The following is a 20,449-nucleotide window of genomic DNA, read 5'->3' on the forward strand; positions in this document are numbered from 1 at the left end:
GCGATATCCCATCTCCTAGAACTGGAAGGGACCTTGAAAGGTCATCAAGTCCAGCCCCCTGCCTTCACTAGCAGGACCAAGTACTGATTTTGCCCCAGATCCCTAAGTGGCCCCTTCAAGGATTGAACTCACAACCCTGGGTTTAGCAGGCCAAATGCTCAAACCACTGAGCTATCCCTCCCCCCCCCATAATTAATTTAATTTAATTTAATTTAATTTAATTTAATTGAGCATAAGCTTCCATGGGCTACAGCCCACTTCATCAGATGCATAGAATAGAACATATAGTAAGGAGATATATATACATACAGAACATGAAAAGGTGGAAGGTGCCATATCAACTCTAAGAGGCTAATTAATTAAGATGGGCTATTATCAGCAGGAGAAAAAAAAAACGTTTGTAGTGATAATCAAGATAGCCCATTCCAGACAGTTGACAAGAGGTGTGAGGATACTTAACATGGGGAAATAGTTTCAATCTGTGTAATGACTCAGCCGTTCCCAGTCTCTATTCAAGCCTAAGTTAATGGTATCTAGTTTGCATATTAATTCAAGTTCAGCAGTTTCTCTTTGGAGTCTGTTTTTGAAGCTTTTCTGTTACAAAATTGCCACCTTTAAGTCTGTTACTGAGTGACCAGAGAGATTGAAGTGTTCTCCTACTGGTTTTTGAATGTTCTGATTCCTGATGTCAGATTTGTGTCCATTTATTCTTTTGCGTAGAGACTGTCCGGTTTGAGTGACAATCCTGGAATCTTATTGCCTAGGTGGCCTCATGCCAAGTTCTCTCCTAGGCCCACGTGGGATCAGAATCCAGCCCCAGTGTCCAGTGATCATTATGAATCTCTGGCGCGATTGTTTCTGTAACCACTATACAGACTTCACTTAGCCACAGGGTCAGTTATCAGACCCAACTGGGAAGGAGTGAGGGGATTTCCTTACCGGGCTGGGAGAGCTCAGCTGGGAGGTTGGCTCCTGGGACTGGCCCGGAAGGGAGAGGGCGGCAGGAGAGATGGGAGGCTCTGGAGAAGGTCAGGCCACAGGTTGATGGCCTGGAGCAAGATTGGGAAGTGGGATCCAGCCTGTGGAGAACCAGACTGGGAGGAGAGCTGCAGGAGGGAGGTTGGCTCCTGCGATTAGCCATGGAGCAGAGAAAGGGAAGGAGACCTGTGGGTCCCATGTGAGTTTTTGTTTGAACCAATAGAACGTTGCCCTGGAGGAAGGGCCTGGAACGCGCTGGGCACAGCGGTGCATCCTTCGCGGGCTGGGAAGACAGGCTGCAGCTTGCATGCCTTTAGAACCCACATCCCCTTGTCGCAGGGCTGAGTTTGGCCTGGTGTGTTACTGCGGAGATGGAGAAGGGACTGGGTTTAAACGAAGCCATAGTCTCGTTTCCCCTCTGCATCACGGGACACCGTAAGGGCTTTGGGGTAGGGACCATGTACATCTCCCTGTGTGTTTTTGTAATGGCCTCTGTGGATTGAGCACAGCAGGGGACTTGTAACCCACACTGGCCAGTGCGTTCCATTTGTACAGCACCTAGCAAGTTAGTGACCCTGACTGGGGCTGCTGGGCGTTGCCCTAATACAAATATTAAATAATGCTGACCCTTAGCCTGAGCAGTTAGCCAATATTTGGGGCCTTGCCGGTTGTTTGTTCAGAGGAGAAACTGATGCTATGAGTCAGGTGTTTCTTTGGGGCAAGCCTATTTATATACAACGCATGCACAAGGTCCGATTTCCCTGAACCAAGCAGGAACAAGCAGCAGGAGGCGGTTTCCTTTCTCAGAATTTCCAGGTCTGCCTTTCCAGAAAGTCCTGTGCCCGAAAGAAGCTCCCTCTCTTGGCTTCCTCCTGGAGCCACATTCCCACGGCTTCTCTCCCTCTCTGCTCACTTCCTCCCTGCTTTCTGATCCTGTCTGCTTCTGACATGCGCACACAGCTCCACCAATTAATGGCCCAGCCTCTTCATTTGCAGTCAGTCCCAGGGAAGCCTTTCTTATTCTCCCTGAATTAGTTCTTGCTCAGGCCTTCCCATGTGGTCCATTGCTTGGGTGGTGGCTTCTGTTGCTTCAGCTCTCTTACTCCATTAAGGGAGCTGAATTGCTTCTTCCATTTAGACTGGACGAAAGGTGGCTAGCCCGCCCATCAGCTTCAAGGAGATCTGTGTTTGCTCATAGATCTGACACTGGCAACCACACTCCTGCATAATAATAATAAATAATGGGCTGACTTCAGAGTGGCTACTAACCCTGGCCTTCCAAGCAGCTGATCCCAGTGAATGAGTCGATCATTGCTGAGGAGCTATGATATTTCTGTTGCTAGAGACAAATCTAATTACAGTCACACACGCTCTTTCTCTACTTTTGGTCCAGGAAGCAAGATGCCTGTAACTCTCCCCCTGGCATGCCAGTGTGACCAGACTGCCGCATTATGCTATAACCACTGAGAACAAAAGAAACCCAGCCTGCCTCACCATAACCAATAACGTCTCCAGCAAATCCACCAAAAGCCCATCCCATTTTATTAGCATTAGGGTCGTAAAGTAAGCCAGAAGGTTTCCAGGAGCTGCTTTCTCCGGGGACATCAGGAAAATTGAAACAGTGCCAGTTACAGCACATCGTGCATATTGGCGAGTACATGCTGAACTTCTAAAAGGCCCAGCTAGGTCGCAGCAGGGAAAGCCAAGGCATAAACAATTGTGTGAGTTGTTTATAACAACAACACAGATGGGCAGCTTTATTTCCTGTGGATTTATCTCGTGCCACTGTTTATCCTTCCAGCCCTCCAGCCCTACCAATCGCACTGAGGTCAACGGGCCCACTCCTGAAGTAAGGGTGGCAGAATCTGGCCCTCTCTGTTGATGCCCTTGCCTTTTCCAGAGGGATGCCTCTGTCCCTTTCCTTCAGAAGTTGCTGTTGGCAAAGACGCCTGTGCAGGTGAAGGCAGAAATCCGGCTGGAGTGAAAACGCCAGTATTGGTTTGATTGCTGAAATCCTTGGCAGCGCGGTAGAAATGAACTCGACGCAGTCCAGCAAGAGGGGGTGGGGAGCAGGGCTGCTGGCTAAGACGGGTGAGGCAATAGCATCTTCATTTCCTCCCGTGCACTGAACCGCAGCTTCAGGACTGCAGACACGGCCCCTTTTCCAGTTCTCACGTGACACCAATGGCTCTACAACCTGCTAACAGCCACAGGAAGTAACTCCGGTGAGCACAAAGGCTGTGTTCTTACCCACCTGGGGTTGTCATCCGCGCAGCTGAGCACACACCGGACCTGCTCCATCGCCGGAGGACGGTTGTGGTAGTCAGCGGTGTGACTCTGTGTTGATTTGTAGAGAGCCAGCAGGGAGGTGACCCTCCTTTCTCCCAGCGAGGGAGAAATCTGCCGCCTCTATTCACAGTGAGCGGCGTCTGACTCCTGTCAGTCAGGTCTACTCACTGAGTAAGGTGCCACTCAGGGCGAGTAAAGGCGGCAGAATTAGGCCCAAAGTCAGGCCAAAAATGCAGAGAAAAAGGACCCGACTCTCCCCTTTGTTACAGCCGCATAACGCCACTGACTTCAATGGCGTTCCTCCTCCTCTACACCTTGGAAAGCGTGAGGCGAATGAGGCCCTGTGTGTGTGTAATGAGCAATACCGCCACCTAGTGGGTAACCAAACATTTTAACAGCTCGGTATTCAAATACCCCGCGTACCTTCCCACCTACAGTATTTCTCCTAGAGCCGTGACACTCAGCCTGATGCTCCCAAACCTCAGTGGCTCTTGAATGGGTCTCCTGTGGCTCTCTGCAGCACACGATATTAAAAAACGGTGTGATTTCATTATTAACCAATCAGGAGGCTTTTCCAATGTTGTTAACCAGTTGTAGTCGATCTAATAATAATACTTGGTCAGTCCTTTTGCTGTGAGAATAATCTATAAACTGCGTGTTTCCCCGTCATCCTCTTTAAATATCGATCTAGAGCGCTGTAGTAAATGAAACAATGGAGTCCCAAAATGGTGGCTCTTCTGGGTAATGTTGATTGCTAATTTGGCTCCTGAAGTCTGAGTATCACTGCTCTAGGAGAACGGAGGAGGAGAGCGCGGTTCGGAGTGGCACCGCTTGTGTTTTTGCATAACACTAAAATGTGTTTCCTTCCCTCCTTTTGGTAGCAAGGGAGATTTGCAGCAAAGGGGCAGGTCCTGGGTGGGCCCCTGCAAAGAGAGACGCGAAGAAACTGATCTTTACAAGGGGTGCGGACGGTGCTCCCTGTTCGACAGTGGCTGCATTAAGCAGGGCCCTGCAGACTGTGAGGGAGGTCCTGTGTCTGTCACACGTTCGCTCCCAAATGCGGGCCTGCATCGTGGCGCTGCCCTGAATTAACGCTGGGGGGGGCAGTTACCTGTCTAGCCTCATCACTGTAACATCTGAGCGCCTCACCAGCATTAATGACGTGATCATCACAGCAGTCCAGCCAGGCAGGGCAGCGTCCTCCTTGCTTTACAGGTGGGGAACTGAGGCACGGCTAGATTAATTGACTTGCCCTGGAACCCTGGCCTCCCAAGTGTTAGTCCAGCACCTTGTCCACTGGCCCACCCTCCAGCACACCCCCTCCTCACTGCACCTCTTCAGTGTGGCAGTCCCATGGACTTGTTACGGACAGAAGGACCAGGCTTATAGCAGCTCACACATGCTAAGAACGCCTCTCAATTGCAGCAAGGGCAAGGGGGTCGATACAGGCAGTAGGATGCCTGGCTTCTTGTAACGATACATCTCAGCCTCTTGAGTGTGCAGCTCTGGGGACGGGTCTAACAGTCCTGCTCTGTAGTTCACTTCCCTGCCAACTGACTGCTTCACCAATCCCAGTGCCCATCCCTCTGCTCTGCTCCCGATATACCCATTGTGCGGTCCCCTCCCGAGCCAGCTCTGTCGTCAAGCGGGATGTGTGGTCAGCTGTTGTGTTTGCAGAGGATGTGTTTATGGCGGGGGAGGGGTCGCTGTGCACTCACGCGGTCTCTTTTCTTTTTCCTTCCCTTCTTATTTCTCTTCCTGTGCAAGGGGTGGAGTGGGGTGGGGATGTGGGTGGAGTTCTCTCATGCCCTGTGTTGCTGATGCACAATGTGGCAGGGAGCTACTCCCCATATGGTCAGTTGGGGCGGGATTGCTAGGGGTATTCTAAACCTGGCCGGCATTCGGTTGTTTAGGATGCGGATGATACCACTTATTGGGTGGGACCTGCGGGTGGGGCAAGTCCTGGCTGCCACATCTGGGTCACTCCCATCCTCCTGGACTGAATTAATAGCCGCACATGCAGGTCACACCTAGTCCCCCATCAACCCTTGGTACTTGGCTTAGTTCTCCCAGTCTGGTGTTGTGCTAGTCGAAGTGCCAGGTGATAAACCCATTATGTGCATTGAGTTTCTGAGCTGGAGTATTACTGTTAGAAACGGTGGAGACTAGACCATGACATCTCCTCACCGGGACCTTCCATTGGCTAATAGCATGGTCAGGTGACGCACTGGTCACGTTTCCCCGCCCCTTCACGTGATACAAAGGAGAGGCATGGAGGAGGGTTGGGACATAAAGAGAAGGCGAGTGACATACAACCCACTGAAAATGACCATTTATTATATTTAGGGTGACCAGATGTCCCGATTTTATAGGGACAGTCCCAATTTTGGGGGCTTTTTCTTATATAGGCTCCTATTACCCCCTCATCCCCTGTCCCGATTTTTCACACTTGCTGTCTGGTCTCCCTAATTATATTTATTATTATATTATATACGTTCATCCGATGAAGTGAGTATTCACCCACGAAAGCTTATGCTCCAATACGTCTGTTAGTCTATAAGGTGCCACAGGACTCTTTGTCGCTTTTTAAATTTATTATATTGAGACTCTAAGGGACAGGATCAAGCCAGACGCGCAGCTCAGACACATGGAGCAGTAGTGGCTGTGGGGAAGTTTGGGGACATTTGCGCCTTTCTCCCCGTTCTGCCTTAGAATCTCATTCGTCCCCCAAGTGTGATGCGGGAGTTGCGGAGAACCCGGCCGAGCTGCTTCCTCACTTTTTTGAAAAACCTTCCAAACCGGGACCGCCGGACACGAGGAGGCTGGAGAGAGAGAAGCACATTCGTAAGGGGTTCCAGGGAGACAGGGAGCCAGTCTACCTGACGCTCCGAGAACTCCACTCCTCTGTCTGGCACTTATGATCTAGGGGGGAGGGAATGTCGTTAGGTGTCGCTGGGTTCTCCTCTGAGAACAGTACCGTCCTGTCCCTACTTGCTTTGCATTGCCCTAAGAGGGAGCTCTTGAGTTTCAAGGGCGATTTTTCGCTCCTGATCCTGGGGCCAGGAAGAGCTGGGGGCCCGGAGGAGATGATACTTGCACACTGGGATGTGGGGGGAAAACCCTGCCGTTGCAATCACACCTTTGGGGAACAGAGCAGCCTTAGAGGGCAGGCCAAATCCTCAGCTGGTGTAAATCGTTGCAGCTCTGTTGAGTTCTGTAGAGTTTTGCCCCTTTGCCCCAGCTGAGGTCTGTCTCTGCGTGCGACTCCTGCCCTCTTGACCGGGAAAGGGCCATGTGTTATGGGCGCTGTGAGGGATGGGGAGTGGAAGGGCTGATGTTCTGGAGAAGAACTTTCATAGTGGCCCAAAGGTAAAGATCCAGACACTGCAGCTGCTCCCCACCTCTCTGGGAAGGTGAAGAGGGAAGAACCTTGCTGGGGCTGTTGAGTGGGCATGGGGACATCCCCTGCTGTAATCGGGATCTTCATCCCATAACGTTCCCAAAGTCACTAGCCCATCAGGCCCACCTAGAAGCAGGTGGCCTAGAGGGGCCCTAAGACCCCCCCCTTTCCTGCCTACCTCTCAGCCCCATGTGAACTCCGTAAATCCTAGCATGACACCTTTCTTTGGCACATGTGGATCTGTTTGTCCAATGGGAGTATGCCCCAAGCCGATGCCGTGTGGAATCCCTGGCCAGGAACCCAGCTGGATAAGGACGCCCTGACTCTGCCAGGCCCCTATGATGACCAGGCAGGTCCCTCAGCCGGTCACCTGAGCGGAAACCTTCCTTACCTCCTCAGCCACTGTGTCGCAGGTGATCAGGATGGTGGCCAGCTGCTGCTCGGGGAAGATGTATCCTGAACAGTCTCTCACCAGCTGCCAGGGAGTAAAGGTGATAAGAGCTCAGAAAAGGCAGGGAAGAGGTCAAGGCTCAGTTCATTCATCTCCACAGCCCTGGTGTTGGGAGCAGACCTTGCACCTCGGGTGGGTCTGCTGAGGTATAGACTGATCTCCCTGGGGCAGGGACCACCCCACTCCCTTCTGAAATATATGGAAATCAGCCGCTGGTGGCCAGCAGTCTCCTGTAGTGGAGTGTGCCTTGATGGTAGCACATGCCAGGAAGTGGAACTGGCTCCACAGAGTTCAGATAGTTTGGTCTCTGAGAAGCTGCAGCAAAGTTCTGTTTGTTGATACCTCCTGGGCTGTGTCCCTGTTAGCTGCCTCCTGGTCTGGTGCTAAACTAGGGACGTTACAACGTGGGCATGATAATGCTATGATGAAAGGTGCTAATGGCCCCTCATCCCAGGTGTCTTGCATGCAAAAGTGATCAGTGAACCAACAGTAGGAGTAACTCAGGCTCTCGTGGTGCATAACAGCTGGATTGAATGCAGAGACAGCCGCTCATGTGGCCAGAGGGAGGGCAGGGCCTGGAGCTACAACCGGGTGGGTTTGCTAACTTCCAAACGCAGGGACTGGAACCAGTCTGTGTCCTGTATGCTAAGTGCTTGGGGTGAGCAAGGGAGACTAGGCGAGAAGCTCCCACCAGCCTGCTCTGTGGCAGGAGAAGGGGAGCTTTTCACACTCACGGGACTAGGGGCATCTGCTGGGGCTAGGGGCCATCTACAATAAAGGAGCAGAAAAAACTCTGTCACCTAGAAGGTGAATGTATCTTGTCTTATTTCCTTCTTCCATTTCTTTAATCTCCCCTTTCCCTCTCCAGCATGTCCAACACATTCTGGCCAGCTCCAGACCACTGCTTCATTAGGCTTTCCCCCTCTATAACCTCCTTTTATTCCCTCTGAAAAGCACCATTCCCTTCCCTCTGATTTGGTCTCTCTCCAGTTCACTCCATGCTCTTGCATCTGCTATCTCTGCCGCCTTCCGCGACAGCGCTCTCTGTCTCTTGGCCTCATGTTTCCCATGTGTTCCATTGTCTCTGCACTCCTGCCCCCATCTGGAATAAATCTTGTTATAGCTACAGTCCTCGACTTTTAGGAAGGAGTGTGAATATTTTTATCCCCATGTCACAGATGGAAAAACTGAGGCACAGAGTTTTTGAAGGACTTGGCCAAGACCGCTGAGTGGGTCAGTGGCCGATCAGAGGAGTTTCTTGCTCTCAGTCCTAACCTTAGCTCAGTAGATCACGTTGTTTTTCCTGCTGCTGAGTCGTTGTCCCCACATATGCCCACCTGTGGGCACAGAGAGACCCGGCAGCAGTCCGAGCACCACTGGTTGCAATCTAGTAACAGCTCCTTACAACGTTCTGCTCTGCAGTTGTTTCCCCTCTCTGTGCCTCAGTTTACCCACCTGTAAATGAGGCTAATAATACTGACCTGCCTCACAGGGAAATTAATAGATTTTGAGGCCACAATGTGATCATCTAATCTGACCTCTTGCATAATGCAGGCGAGAGAATTTCACCCAGTGATTGCTGCATCAAACCCAATAACCCAGGGTTGACTAAAGCAGACCTTTGACAAAGAGATATCTAGTTCTGATATAAAGACACCAAGTGTTGGAGAGCCCACCACTTGGGAAGTGGTTCCAATGGTTAATTGCCCTCATCATTAGGAATAATTCATTAATATTTGAGAAGTGATTTGGCAGCTCTGGATGAGGAAAATGCAACATATATGTTGAATCTGCTAGACTTCAATATGGTGTGTGTAACATCGTGCATTTAACAGTCTGTCGTGTTATATTTGCCACTTATCAGAAACATTACTGTATAGATAGGTGCCATCTGGATAAGTTAACGTTACTCTGAAAACTGTCACTCTCCCCCTCCCCGCATACCCGACTCTTAGATACTTAAACTCATAACCATAAAATGTCAACAGAAATTTTTTCATGCACAGCACTGACCAATCCGTTGGAAAGTACCATTCTGTGTTATTTGTACTTGGAGAGAGGGCATGGGCTTTGGGTGGGGGACCTCTCTGAGATAATGTTCCTTATATAAGGTCTGAAGAACCTTGACTGAGCTGATCCGTGATCTGCAGAATTTTTTAAGACATGGGTGTTAAATCAGATTGAAACAATGAAGTCATAGGGAAGCAGCTTGGCCCAGTGGACAGGGCACTGGGCTGGGCATCAGGAGACCAGGACTTTATTCCTGGCACTGCTGTGTGAGCCTGGACAAGTCAAGTCACTTCATGTGTTTCACCTCCTGCTCTTGGTTTAGACCATAAGATCTTTGGAGCAGGTTCTTTGGAGCCTACCACAATGCAGCCCTGCCGTTGGTTGGGGTTTCTACGTTGAACTGTAATGCAAATAGTAAGAAACATCCCAATTCTCCTCACCCCATCCTCTTTGAAGTCACACTGCTCCGGAACAGCTTTCTCCGACACTAGACACACGGTCTCTTTAATGAGGAAGTTCAGCTCTTGAGTGCTTTGAGAATTTCTGTCCTAAGATATTAAATGAAAAGACAAATATCTATGATATAAAAGAACAAAACAAAGTCTTTTGGGGGAGCAGCAATGTTCCAGACCCCACTGTGGTGCAATTCACCAGCAGGATGGGCTTGATCCCAAGGCCCCTGAAGTCACTGGGAGTCTTTCCGTTGATTTCCCTGGGCTTTGGATCAGGCCTGATGTCTAGTAGCCCAGCACCGGCCATCAGCCACCCGACACAGACTACAACCTGGTGTCAGCACTTTTTTCTAGTTTGAAACAACAGGGCCTGATCTTGCACGTGTGGAAATCAGTAGTAGCTCAGGGCTTTTGTCTGACCCTTGCTGGAGGTGTGCAATGCCCGACCGGATGCTTGGACCCCTGTTTGAGTTGGCCTGAGTATGCAGAAGCTCAGAGTCCATGATTTCAATCAGCAGCTAATGCACATCTGGGCTCCGAAGTAATTCATTAGATTTTAAGGCCAGAAGGGACCATTCGATCATCTAGTCTGACCTCCTGATTATCCCCTGGGTACTTACCCATCCAGGCTGAGGGTCTGCTTCTAGGAGCCGGAAGAGAGAGTCTCCAGCTGCCTTTTGGTTGTAGAGGTCTACAGCGTGGGAAACAGCCACTTCGTAGCTCCGTGTGCGGCAGAGGTGACGTGGTGGTTGCTACGGCCACCCTGAGCATCATTAGGACTCCCCAGCCTCTCTCCAGCCTTGGTCTTAGGCCTTTCAGCAAGGGGTGGACATGTTTCCCTGGAGCCACAGGGCTGCCTTTTTATGCGCTGCCTCCTCCAGTACCTCAGGTAAGATGAAGAACAGGAGTACTTGTGGCACCTTCTTTTTGCGGATACAGACTAACACGGCTGCTACTCTGAAATCAGGTAAGATGGATGGTGATTGATTGGCTACTTGGGTTTTGCCAAAGGCTGCAGCGTTCCCCTTGCACTTACAGGAAATTGCAGCTGGCCAGGGTGCTAGTGCATGCACAGAGGGGGGAGCTCAGCTAGAGTGGTGGGTGCGGGGGGGTTTCTTTATTGCTCAAACCCTGGCTGGATTAGCGCACACACATGCTGGGAGGAGGAGGAGGAGGAGGAGGGGGGGAAGGGAGATGCTACTGGCAGAAGAAAAGATGAAGCCATCGTCTCTTGTTTCCCCAATTACAGTTCAGGGCTTCACATTCAGCTGGGTTCTCAGTGACACACAGGCCCAGGTAACAGACTCAGGATATTTTTACAGCTGACGCCAGCCTGGTATAATCAAGCGGAATTGACGCTTTCCTATGCACCTGTGCAGGTCGGTGCAGAAGTCTCCCGCTGCCTGTGAAAGGCAGCACGGCTTTTAACTGTCCGGTCTCCAACAGCACTTGAAAAGCCAGATGCTGAGCTGGTGTAACTTAGTGTAGTTCCACTGACATCAGCTGGGTGTCTGGCCCAGGACATTTGGTGCTTTTCCTGTTCAAAGCCCTTTACAAATACGAATTGGACTGAAACGTAAGATGCTCTCACAAAGTGCCAGAGGCGTTAGTTTAGAGACGTGACAGGTGGACTTCAAGGGCAGTGGTATGCGAAGGTAGCACCTTGTGTGAACCCCATTGAACTGAAGAGGAGACTTTCCGCTGACCGTGAGTTTTGGATCAGCCCCCTGGATCCAAAGGTAGCTAACGTGTGAAATAAACGTGTTCATTTTACTCAATCAAATGCTTTCTCTGCAACCACCGACCGGGAATCCTGTCTGCTGCATGGGATGCCAATATGAAATTAAACGGATTTGTAACGCCAACCAATCACCCTGGTTCTGGGAGCAGAACATTGCTATTCTGGAACTCAGATCTTAGTTCATGCCCAAACTCCTTGCAATGTCAACTCTCCTGTGAGCTCATGAGATGCAGCACCTCTGATGTTCTTTACGTCTATGGCTTGATTTGTTTCCGGCAATGATATTTCTTTCTCTCTCTCTGCTGGAATTTGAATTTCCCTGCATGTTTATGCTCTGAAAGGTGCCTGGTTTCTTCTTGTGGAGGTTTTATAATGATACAGTAATACAGTTCAATTATTCTTATTTCTGCTATTGTTGCAGCCAGTGGCTCCAGCCAAGACTGGGACTTAGGTGCTCTAAATCTACATAGTAAGCCACAATACCTACCTTGAAAGCTTCCAACCTAAAGAGACAAGATATGATTGTCTCCAAACTACATGTAACACATGTTCATACCATATCTCACATTGTTGCCCTCTTGTCCAGGTGTAGCAGTTTATGCTCATGATTTTAGAGTCAGAGGGTCCAATGCCCACAGACAACCCGCCGTCCAGGGATGTTACATCACGTACAGATAACCGAGACACAGAGAAGTGTCCAAGGTCACACAAGGATTCTGTGGTAGAGCAGGGAATTGATCCCACAACTCTACTTCATTAACCGCAAAGCCAGGCTGCCTCAGCTGGTTAGGAGCTTTCTTCAAAGCTGCCAAAGTACCTGACAAAGTACAGTGTGACCTTCAGAGATGCTGAACACCCGCAGCTCCCACTGACTGCACTAGGAGATTTGGGTGCTCAGCTGTTCTGAAAACCAGGCCTTAGACATAAAAATGGAAGAGAGATTCGCAGTGTTATTCCCTGTTTGACACAAGTTTCGCTCTGGTCTCACGGCTGCTCGTCCATAATATGGAGATTAGAATTATAGGACTGGAAGGGACCTCGAGAGGTCATCTAGGTCCTGCCAGTGCTGGTCAGGTGCAGCGTAGGAAGCACAGTGCCCTTTTCTAAGGGTAGGTGCAGCATGAGTGCTGTCCTGGGTACCTGATGTCTCCGGCAGGGATTCTGTCACCTTGAGGACCCCCTTAGTGACCGGACGTCCTACCTGCATCCCTGTGCAAAGGGCTGGTCTAGGCACCTGTGATGATAGTGTTAAAGTGGGACGTAAGTAGTGCACAGTGCTGGTCCTCTGGCCTGGGGTGAATTTCCCCCTATGAGTATTTCCCAACCTATGTCACTGCCTGTTACTCCACCTAATCATTTTCCTGATAGCAGCACACGATCTTCCTCCAGAGGTGAGGGCTATAGTAGATCCCACATCTAGGCCTTGTCAAACCTCAAGAGTGCAATGTTGGAGGCTGACCAGCAAGCTAAGGGTTTAGGGCTCTTGAGAGAGTCATCACCATTTTACCCGGGGCTAGATATGGCCATGGGCGTGTCTGAAGCAAACCATCTCTGATGAAGCATTCAGCTGCTTCAGTCTTTCCCCCGGGTAACTAATTTGCACACCCTAAAAGAGGCCTTGTTGGGTTTTTATTCGCTCACCCCTCGGATTTGCTGCCTCAGAGCACGTTCAACACTGCCACTCATGCTGAGCCCAGCTCCCCTTCTGCTTCTGCAGTCCCTGCTCCAGGTTTGAAAGACACCTTCAGAAGCCTTGTCAGTGTGCAAAGAACTGAAATTGTGATTTCTCCAGGCTGTCTCCAATACTAGGGCCCCATCCTGACTCCTAGATTCATACGTTTTTTAGGCCAGAACGAAAGGGTGGCAGAATCATTTTTGGTGTCAGACCGAACAGCATCAGTGTTTTCAATACGATGGAATTTGCACCTTTAATGACCCCGCTATGGGATTTGGGTCCTTTTGCTGATCTCTGTGCATGGGGAGATGGGAAGGGAGCTGTGGGTTTGCTCAAAGCTGCGCTAGGTGCCTGATCTGTAGTGGGTGGGTCTGGTAGGGAGAAACCTTGGGGCAGCTCCAGCTTGTTCTTTAGGCTGAAATTCACCCCATGACAGAGGGGCTGCACAGGGCCCGGAGTATCCGCAAGCCTTTAACACGGGATGCCATCGGTCCCTCCTTGCTGGAGTACATTAAACCCAGAGCTAGTCATTTCTTTACATGCTCATGATGATGATGATGATTTGTATGGCCGTAGCACCTAGGAGTCCTAGTCATGGACCAGGACCCCGTGGTGCTAGGTGCTGTACAAACACAGAACAGCCAGATGGTCCCTGCCCCAAGGAGCTTGCAGTCTAAGTACAAGACAAGGGACAACAGCTGGAGACAGACAGACCAGGGAACAATGAGACAATACTGGTCAGCAGGAGAGGTGGAGGTTTCGGCGGCCTAGCTGTTTTTCGTAGGCATCACGGCAAAGGAGCGTTTTGAGGAGATAATGAGGTGGTTGGGCAGATGTTTATGTGGGCCATCTCACGAGTGCCTGGGGCAGCCTGGGAGAAAGCAGGGAGGTTCCTGTTTGAAAAGGAGTGGGCAATGGAGGCTAGCAACATGGGCTCACCAAAGGCGAGCGGCGACAGCTTGGTAGGGAATGAGAAGAGGATAGGGAGGGTGGGGATCGACCGTGAAGGGACTTGAAAATGAAAACGAGCAGCTCATGATGGAAGTGATAGAGAAGGGAGAGGCAGTGAAGGGATTCAAAGAGGGGGGCGGCGTGGTCAAAGAGACAGGCTAGGAAAACGAGCTTTGCCACAGCATCTAAATGGGTATTAGTGGGGCAAGATCGCATTTATCAAGGCCAGACAGAAGGACGCGGCGTTGATCAAGATGATAAGCACTTGGATGAATTTTAGCCCTGTGGATGGACCTGAAAGGCCGTGTCTTGGCGGTATTATACAGAAAGAATTGCAAGGTTTAGAATTGGCCTGGATGTGAGGACATAGCAAGAGGGCAGAGGCAAAGATGACAGCCATGGTGTGGGCCAGAGTGCCAGGTAGCGGGGGAGGCTTGTGGGGAACAGAAGAATGGCCATACTTGGTCAGACCAAAGCTCCATCTAGCCCCGTGTCCTGGGAAGATGAGGAGCTCTGTTTTAACCATGTTTAGATTGAGCTGACGGCTGGACATCCACAAGGAGATGTCACAGTGACAGGCTGAGATTTTAATTTGGACAGAAGGAGATTTTAGTCTCGAGTAGAGAGGTGGATCTGTTAGTCATCAGCATAGACGTGGTAGTTTAATTTATTTTAGGGACAAGGAGTTATGGCCTGCCTATGTCATTGAATGAACAGGGTGTGGGGCGTTACCCACTTTCTGGCAGGTACCTGCGGTGAATCAGGGAGGCTGAGTGAGTCCACAATGGAGATGACATGACTGTTAACCCAACTAAGTGCCTCAGTGACCGAGGCCAGGGCTGTGGATGCTAGTTATGCCCATTCCCTTAGGGCACCTGAGGCCAATTGTGCCATCAAGTGGTGGATGAATGAAAGTCCCAGTTTGTAAATCATTATATGCCCTGGGCTATAAATTTTCCAAAATGACTGTTGATTTTGGGTAGGTCAACATTTGGGTGCCCAAATAGAGAGATCTTGAAGGGGCTTCGTTTTCAGAGGATGGGGGCTCAGAACTTTCTGAAAACCAGGCCCCTTTCAGGACATCCTGTGTTGGGCACCCAAAATTCCTAGTAACTTTTAACAAGTTGGGCCTTAGGGCTTGTCTATACTTAACGGAGGATCAACGCTGTGGCGATCGATGCATCAGCACTCGATTTAGCGGGTCTAGTGAAAACCCGCTAACTCGGCCACTGATCGCTCTCCCGCCGACTCCTGTACTCCACCTGATCGAGAAGAGCAAGGGGAGTCGACAGGAGAGCGTCTCCCATTGATGTCGCGGAGTGTGGACCCCGCGGTAAATAGATCTCAGCTATGTTGATTTGAGTTACGCTATTCACGTAACTCAAATTGCGTAGCTTAGGTCGACTTTTCCCTTTAGTGTAGACCAGGCCTTAGTGTCTGGATCTTGGTTACAACTGGGCCAGGGATGGTTCTCCTTAACAAAGACGGCATATGACTCTTAGTCATTGGCTTTCACAGATCTAGGCTGATTTATGTCAGCAGCAGAAATACACCTATGAAGTCCAGATAGCCAGAGCTTTACTCATCCACTCTCAGTCTGAAATTCCTCTAGAACCAATTGGCAGGCACAGGACGTGGTTGCTATTTTGGGGCGCACTCACTCTTCAAAGGAGGAGCAGCATTTTAAAGCGAACACAGACTTGAACTGAAGATAAAAAAATGACTCTGGAAACTTTTGCAACCAACGTCAGGGCAAGCGAATAGGCCATTGGTGAAAACTTACATTAGTATAAAAACATTTGATATTATAAGCTCATTCTTATTGCAAGGTATACCTCTGGGCTTCGGCTTTCCCATCTACAAGGGGGTTAATAATTAGAGCTGGCTGGAAAACTAGAATTGCATTTACCCAAAAATCAACATTTTGTATGTTTTTTTTCATTCCATATTGAAACTGAAGCATTTCAAATTTTTTGTGCAAAAAACCTTCAGCCTAATGAACTTCACTCTTCAGATTTTTTTCCACATGTTAACCTAGATTACCCAGTGCTCAGTTTTATCCCAGTTGGATGCACCTACTTTCCTCTGAGTCTCTCCCTAATCCACTATGCTAGTCCTGAGCCCAGCCACTGCATAATTTACCATCCTAGTCTCACCCAAGTAACTAGCCCTTCATGCTCTGTGGGCCAGACACAGACAGTCCTGCACTGGGAGGGGCTCCATTCACAGATGTGACTGCGGACGCAGCTCTAATTGCCCCATGTGGGCACTGCAGGGGATTTGAACCTTCAGGGCTTTGGGGATTGATCTAAGGCTCATTAAAGTCACTGGCCAGACTCCCACTGATTTCAACAGGCTTTGGCCAGTGTTGTACCTGGCTCTTGGTTGTAAATGACAAAGGAGGGGGAAAGAGCCCCTCGTGGGTTGGCAGAGGGGATGATGATGGTGCAGGGGCTGCTGTGACCACCCCGATGATCAGCAGGACTTTCAGGCAAGTCTCCATCCTGTGCCCTGTGGGATTCAGTGTGAGCTGGGTGGGCAGCCCTGTCCCTCCCGGGGGAAGCCCTTTTATACGGTGCCTCCTCTATATGGGTTAGTGCCTCATTGGCTGCCTGCTTTGGTCCTCTCTTAACCGGTGGCTTTTCCCCATCCATCTGCAGGACATTTCCATTGGCCACCCTCCGGGGCAGGCACAGGGGGGAGGTCGGTCAGAGGAAAAGGAGGATTTTTTCAATAAATTGCTGAAATCGTGTGCACCAATTGCAAAACAACCCATGGTGGGGGGGGGGGGGGAGCTGTCCAGGGGCCTCTGTTGGGGAAAGCTGAGCTACGTGTCTTCATTCTGTCGGGCCAGATCCTCAGATGCTATAACTGCCATAGCTCCATTGGCTTTCACAGATCTAGGCTGATTTATGTCAGCTGCAGAAATACACCTATGAAGTCCAGACAGCCAGAGCTTTACTCATCCACTCTCAGTCTGAAATGCCTCTAGAACCAATTGGCAGGCACAGGACGCTGTTTCTGATGGTGCCACTCATAAATCCAAGGGGATGTACAGTGCAGTGACAATGGGTAAACACACGCCGGACTGCTCCCGACAGGCCATTTTCCAGGGTTTCGTGCCTTTTGTGGCCCAAGCAATGGGGCTCCCCTGTCACCATAGGAGGGCATTGTTCCAAAGCCTGAGGCCTCTCGCTATCAGGAGGTCTTCCTATGATTGAGCCGAACTTTTCCTTTTCTTTATTTTATGCCATTGCTGCCAGTCATACCCCCTTTCCCACCTCCTCGCTTTGTGTGAACCCCTCAGCCATCCCTTAGGCCAGCAATCCGTGGTTAGCTCTTTTAATCTTTACTCATGGGTTGATCCCTCCATCTCCCTGCTGGGGTTGACTGCTGCTCTCTGAATTCCTCCCCAGTTGGTCAGTCCCTTTCTGGAGGCAAGGTGCCCAGAGTCAAAAGCAGAACGCTAAGGCCTGATCCTGCTGACCCCATGCAACGAGTCTGTTCAGGTCAGTAAAGTTACTCATGCGCTAAGCTTCTGTAGAGCCACTGAGGGAGGGATCAGGGGGTCCTGTGGCACCTTTAAGACTAACAGAAGTATTGGAGCATAAACTTTCGTGGGTGAATACCCACTTCATCAGACGCAAGAGCCACTGAGGGAGGGATGGTTCCCTCTCTGCACTCTGACATCATGGCTTTGCGTAGACATCCCCAAATTTGCCCTGGCTCTTTTCGTCTCTTCCAGATCGTTAATGAAGCTGTTTACAATAAGTCTGAGCCTCGCAGCAAACCATAATGCTTCCATTGGACAGACCCCACAACCTCATGCCCTATTTCTTCCTTATCCTTTATTTACAACTGACCAATTTTCAGTGCACGTGGCTGTGTCATTACCCAAGCCAATTTGAATTAATTTTGGGAGTCAGATTTCTTCAGACAGTTTCAAATGCTTTATCAAAAGCCAGTTACATCCCACTGACCACTTCCTATTCATCCACTGCTCCTGCAGTTCAGTCAAGCACAGCAATCAAACTGTCAGAGCTCTTCTTCTGTGTGATTAGAGCACGTTCTCTGTGTCCTCTGAGTGGGGCCCTCGCAATACTTTCCCTCCTATAGAAAACACAGTAAACAGTGTGGACGGTATTGCTGGCTGTGAAGTCCCCTTGATCAGGATTCTGCTGCGGGATGAGAACAGGAAGTCTCAGGATGCATTCTTGCTTCAGCTCATTTCTGGCACATTCTGGCTGACCGTTTAGCTGCGGTTTTGTAATCCAGGCAGGACGGACGGGGTTTGTAACTGATATTTCCGTCCTTCCCTGGGTAATACGTGTATTAAAACTGGTGCCAGGCAGAACTGGGCAGCAGTGCGTTCATACCACTTGCTTCTCTATCAGTCAGTTGCTGAAATGCTAGAAGTTTTGGACGTGTCTTATAATACTCCCCTATTAGCCTGTCTGATCCTTGAGTCATGCTTTTCTTTAATCCACTTGTTGTTGTTTGTTATTATTACTGATTTGTATTATTATAACACCTTAATCACAAACCCATCCTTTCTCTAGCCCAGTGGTTCCCAAACTGGGGTTCGTGAACACCTGGGGGTTCGCGAAATGTTACAGGGGGTTCTCAGGAAAAAATTCCCTAGTGGCAGACAGAGCTGGCCAGCAGCCCGGAGCCCCTGGACTTCCAAGAGCTAAGCAGATCAAAGCAAGTAGATCTATCATACTGAGGAGATTTAAACTTCAAGACTCATAAGAAATGGAAAGGGAGGTGGATATTTCTTGCTGTTTTTAAAATTAAATAGGCAGCTAGTATTATTATTTTTTTAATTATTATGAAGAACAAGTTTAAGCTTTGTTGTAATGTGTGTTGTTTGCCTGGACTGCTCAAGACCTGAACGCTTGTGTAGGAGGAACTCTGAGTTGGCTTCTTAAATACCTTCATGCTGTTTCACGTCTGATACTCCTTGATGAAACATAGGAGCCTTGTCTTATAACAGGCTTATTCAAAGTGATACAAGCTACAAAAGTGAGATCTTGGAAGCGTGTTGCCGTTTTCATAATGTTATAAAAATACTGCTATGATAAATAATAATTAATAATAAATAGTGTGTAAAAAGCATGTCATAAAAACAAATTTATATCTCCCAGATCACTGCTTTTATAATTTATACTCAGATAAAGGAGAAAATCCCTGGAAATATTCATTTTTAGGAGGGGGTTCGCGAGACTTGACATTTTAGTGAAAGGGGTTCACAGGTGGTTGAAGTTTGGGAACCACTGCTCTAGCCCAACTTTCACCCTCAGCCCCAGGGAGTGTCTCTTGCGTGCGCCCCTCTGGGGTTTAGGTTTGATGCAGAGTAGTACTTGAGTCACAGTTTGGATGTTAATCATTGAATTTGGCCAATGGTTTGCAAAATCTGTTGACTCCTTCTCTGACTTCAGGCAAGTCACTTTATCTCTCTGTTCCCCATCTGTAAATAATGATCCTTCTTTTCTCCCACTCTTCATCTGAATTGCCTGTTTAGACTGTAAGCCCATAAAGGTACGTTCTCTTTCTATCTGTACGTACAGCACCTAGCGCAATAGGGCCCTGATCTTGCCTGGAACCTGTAGATGCTAGCATCATCTAAAATAATCAGAAGAATGAGATGCATGGTGGTGGAGAATTTGGCCCCAGTCTTTAGTTTCTGGCGCTCTATTGAATAGTGGTTGCTCTGAGAGTCCCATTTGCAGTCTCCTTCTTGAAGGTGCATCTGTACCAAGATGTAACTTTTGTATCTGTCAGATGTCTCTCCGCTTTTTCCTTGCAGCTCTCCAGTGCAAACCTGATCCGTGACCCCTGCTTATCCTAGAACTCCTGCTTAACTGGAATTTGGGGGTGTCGTCCTCTCGGTTTGCCTTGTGTTGACAGGGTGTCTGCACTCAATTCCAGGCGGGCAGCACAGGCTCCACCAGTTCCAGCCCTTGCTGGACTTAGGAAACTGACCAGCATTTATCCTTCATTGCAGTCCAGCTCCCTCAAGCAACCTCTTTCTTCAGACTTCACTGGTATATCTTCCCTACACTACAGATCATCTGCATGTGGAGGGCAAGTGTCTCCTTCACAGCCTTTGGGGAGGCTAGCCCCTGGCACCGACCCTTCCACCCATGCCCTCCCCACAGCCAGAGCCCTGAGACCCCCTCCTCCCCGCTGCAGCCAGAGCCACAACCCCCCCTTCACCTGGAGAAGCCTGGCGCCCCCCCCCTCGGCCACAGGAGCCCCAGGCCGGCCAAAGCCATGAGCGCTCCCCCAGCCCCACCTGGAGGAGCCCTGGATGGGTCTCCCCGCCCCAAGGAAAAGTGTCTGTTAGAAGATGCTTTTGATACGCCCCATGCAGGGTCCGGGGTGGCTGAGGAGGTGGTATGCGCCTTCTCAGCTGCCCTGGAACCTGAATGGGGCATAATAAAGCAAAAACTTCACCACCAAACCTGCAACTGGGGGGTCTTGCAGCCGCAGCAGTGCC

General features: G+C 49.7%; 1 protein-coding gene across 1 annotated transcript; it reads right to left on the minus strand.

Moving 5' to 3' along the window:
* Positions 1 to 5,975: 5,975 nt before the first annotated feature.
* Positions 5,976 to 19,699, minus strand: LOC128831348 (cathelicidin-2-like). The gene is given in 6 exon segments (XM_054017659.1): positions 5,976 to 6,089; positions 7,059 to 7,142; positions 9,569 to 9,676; positions 10,201 to 10,309; positions 10,311 to 10,392; positions 19,516 to 19,699. Coding segments are annotated over 6 exon segments (681 nt in total).
* Positions 19,700 to 20,449: the final 750 nt, after the last annotated feature.

This window comes from Malaclemys terrapin, chromosome 2 (assembly GCF_027887155.1).
Source record: "Malaclemys terrapin pileata isolate rMalTer1 chromosome 2, rMalTer1.hap1, whole genome shotgun sequence".
NCBI classification, from domain to species: Eukaryota; Metazoa; Chordata; order Testudines; family Emydidae; genus Malaclemys; species Malaclemys terrapin.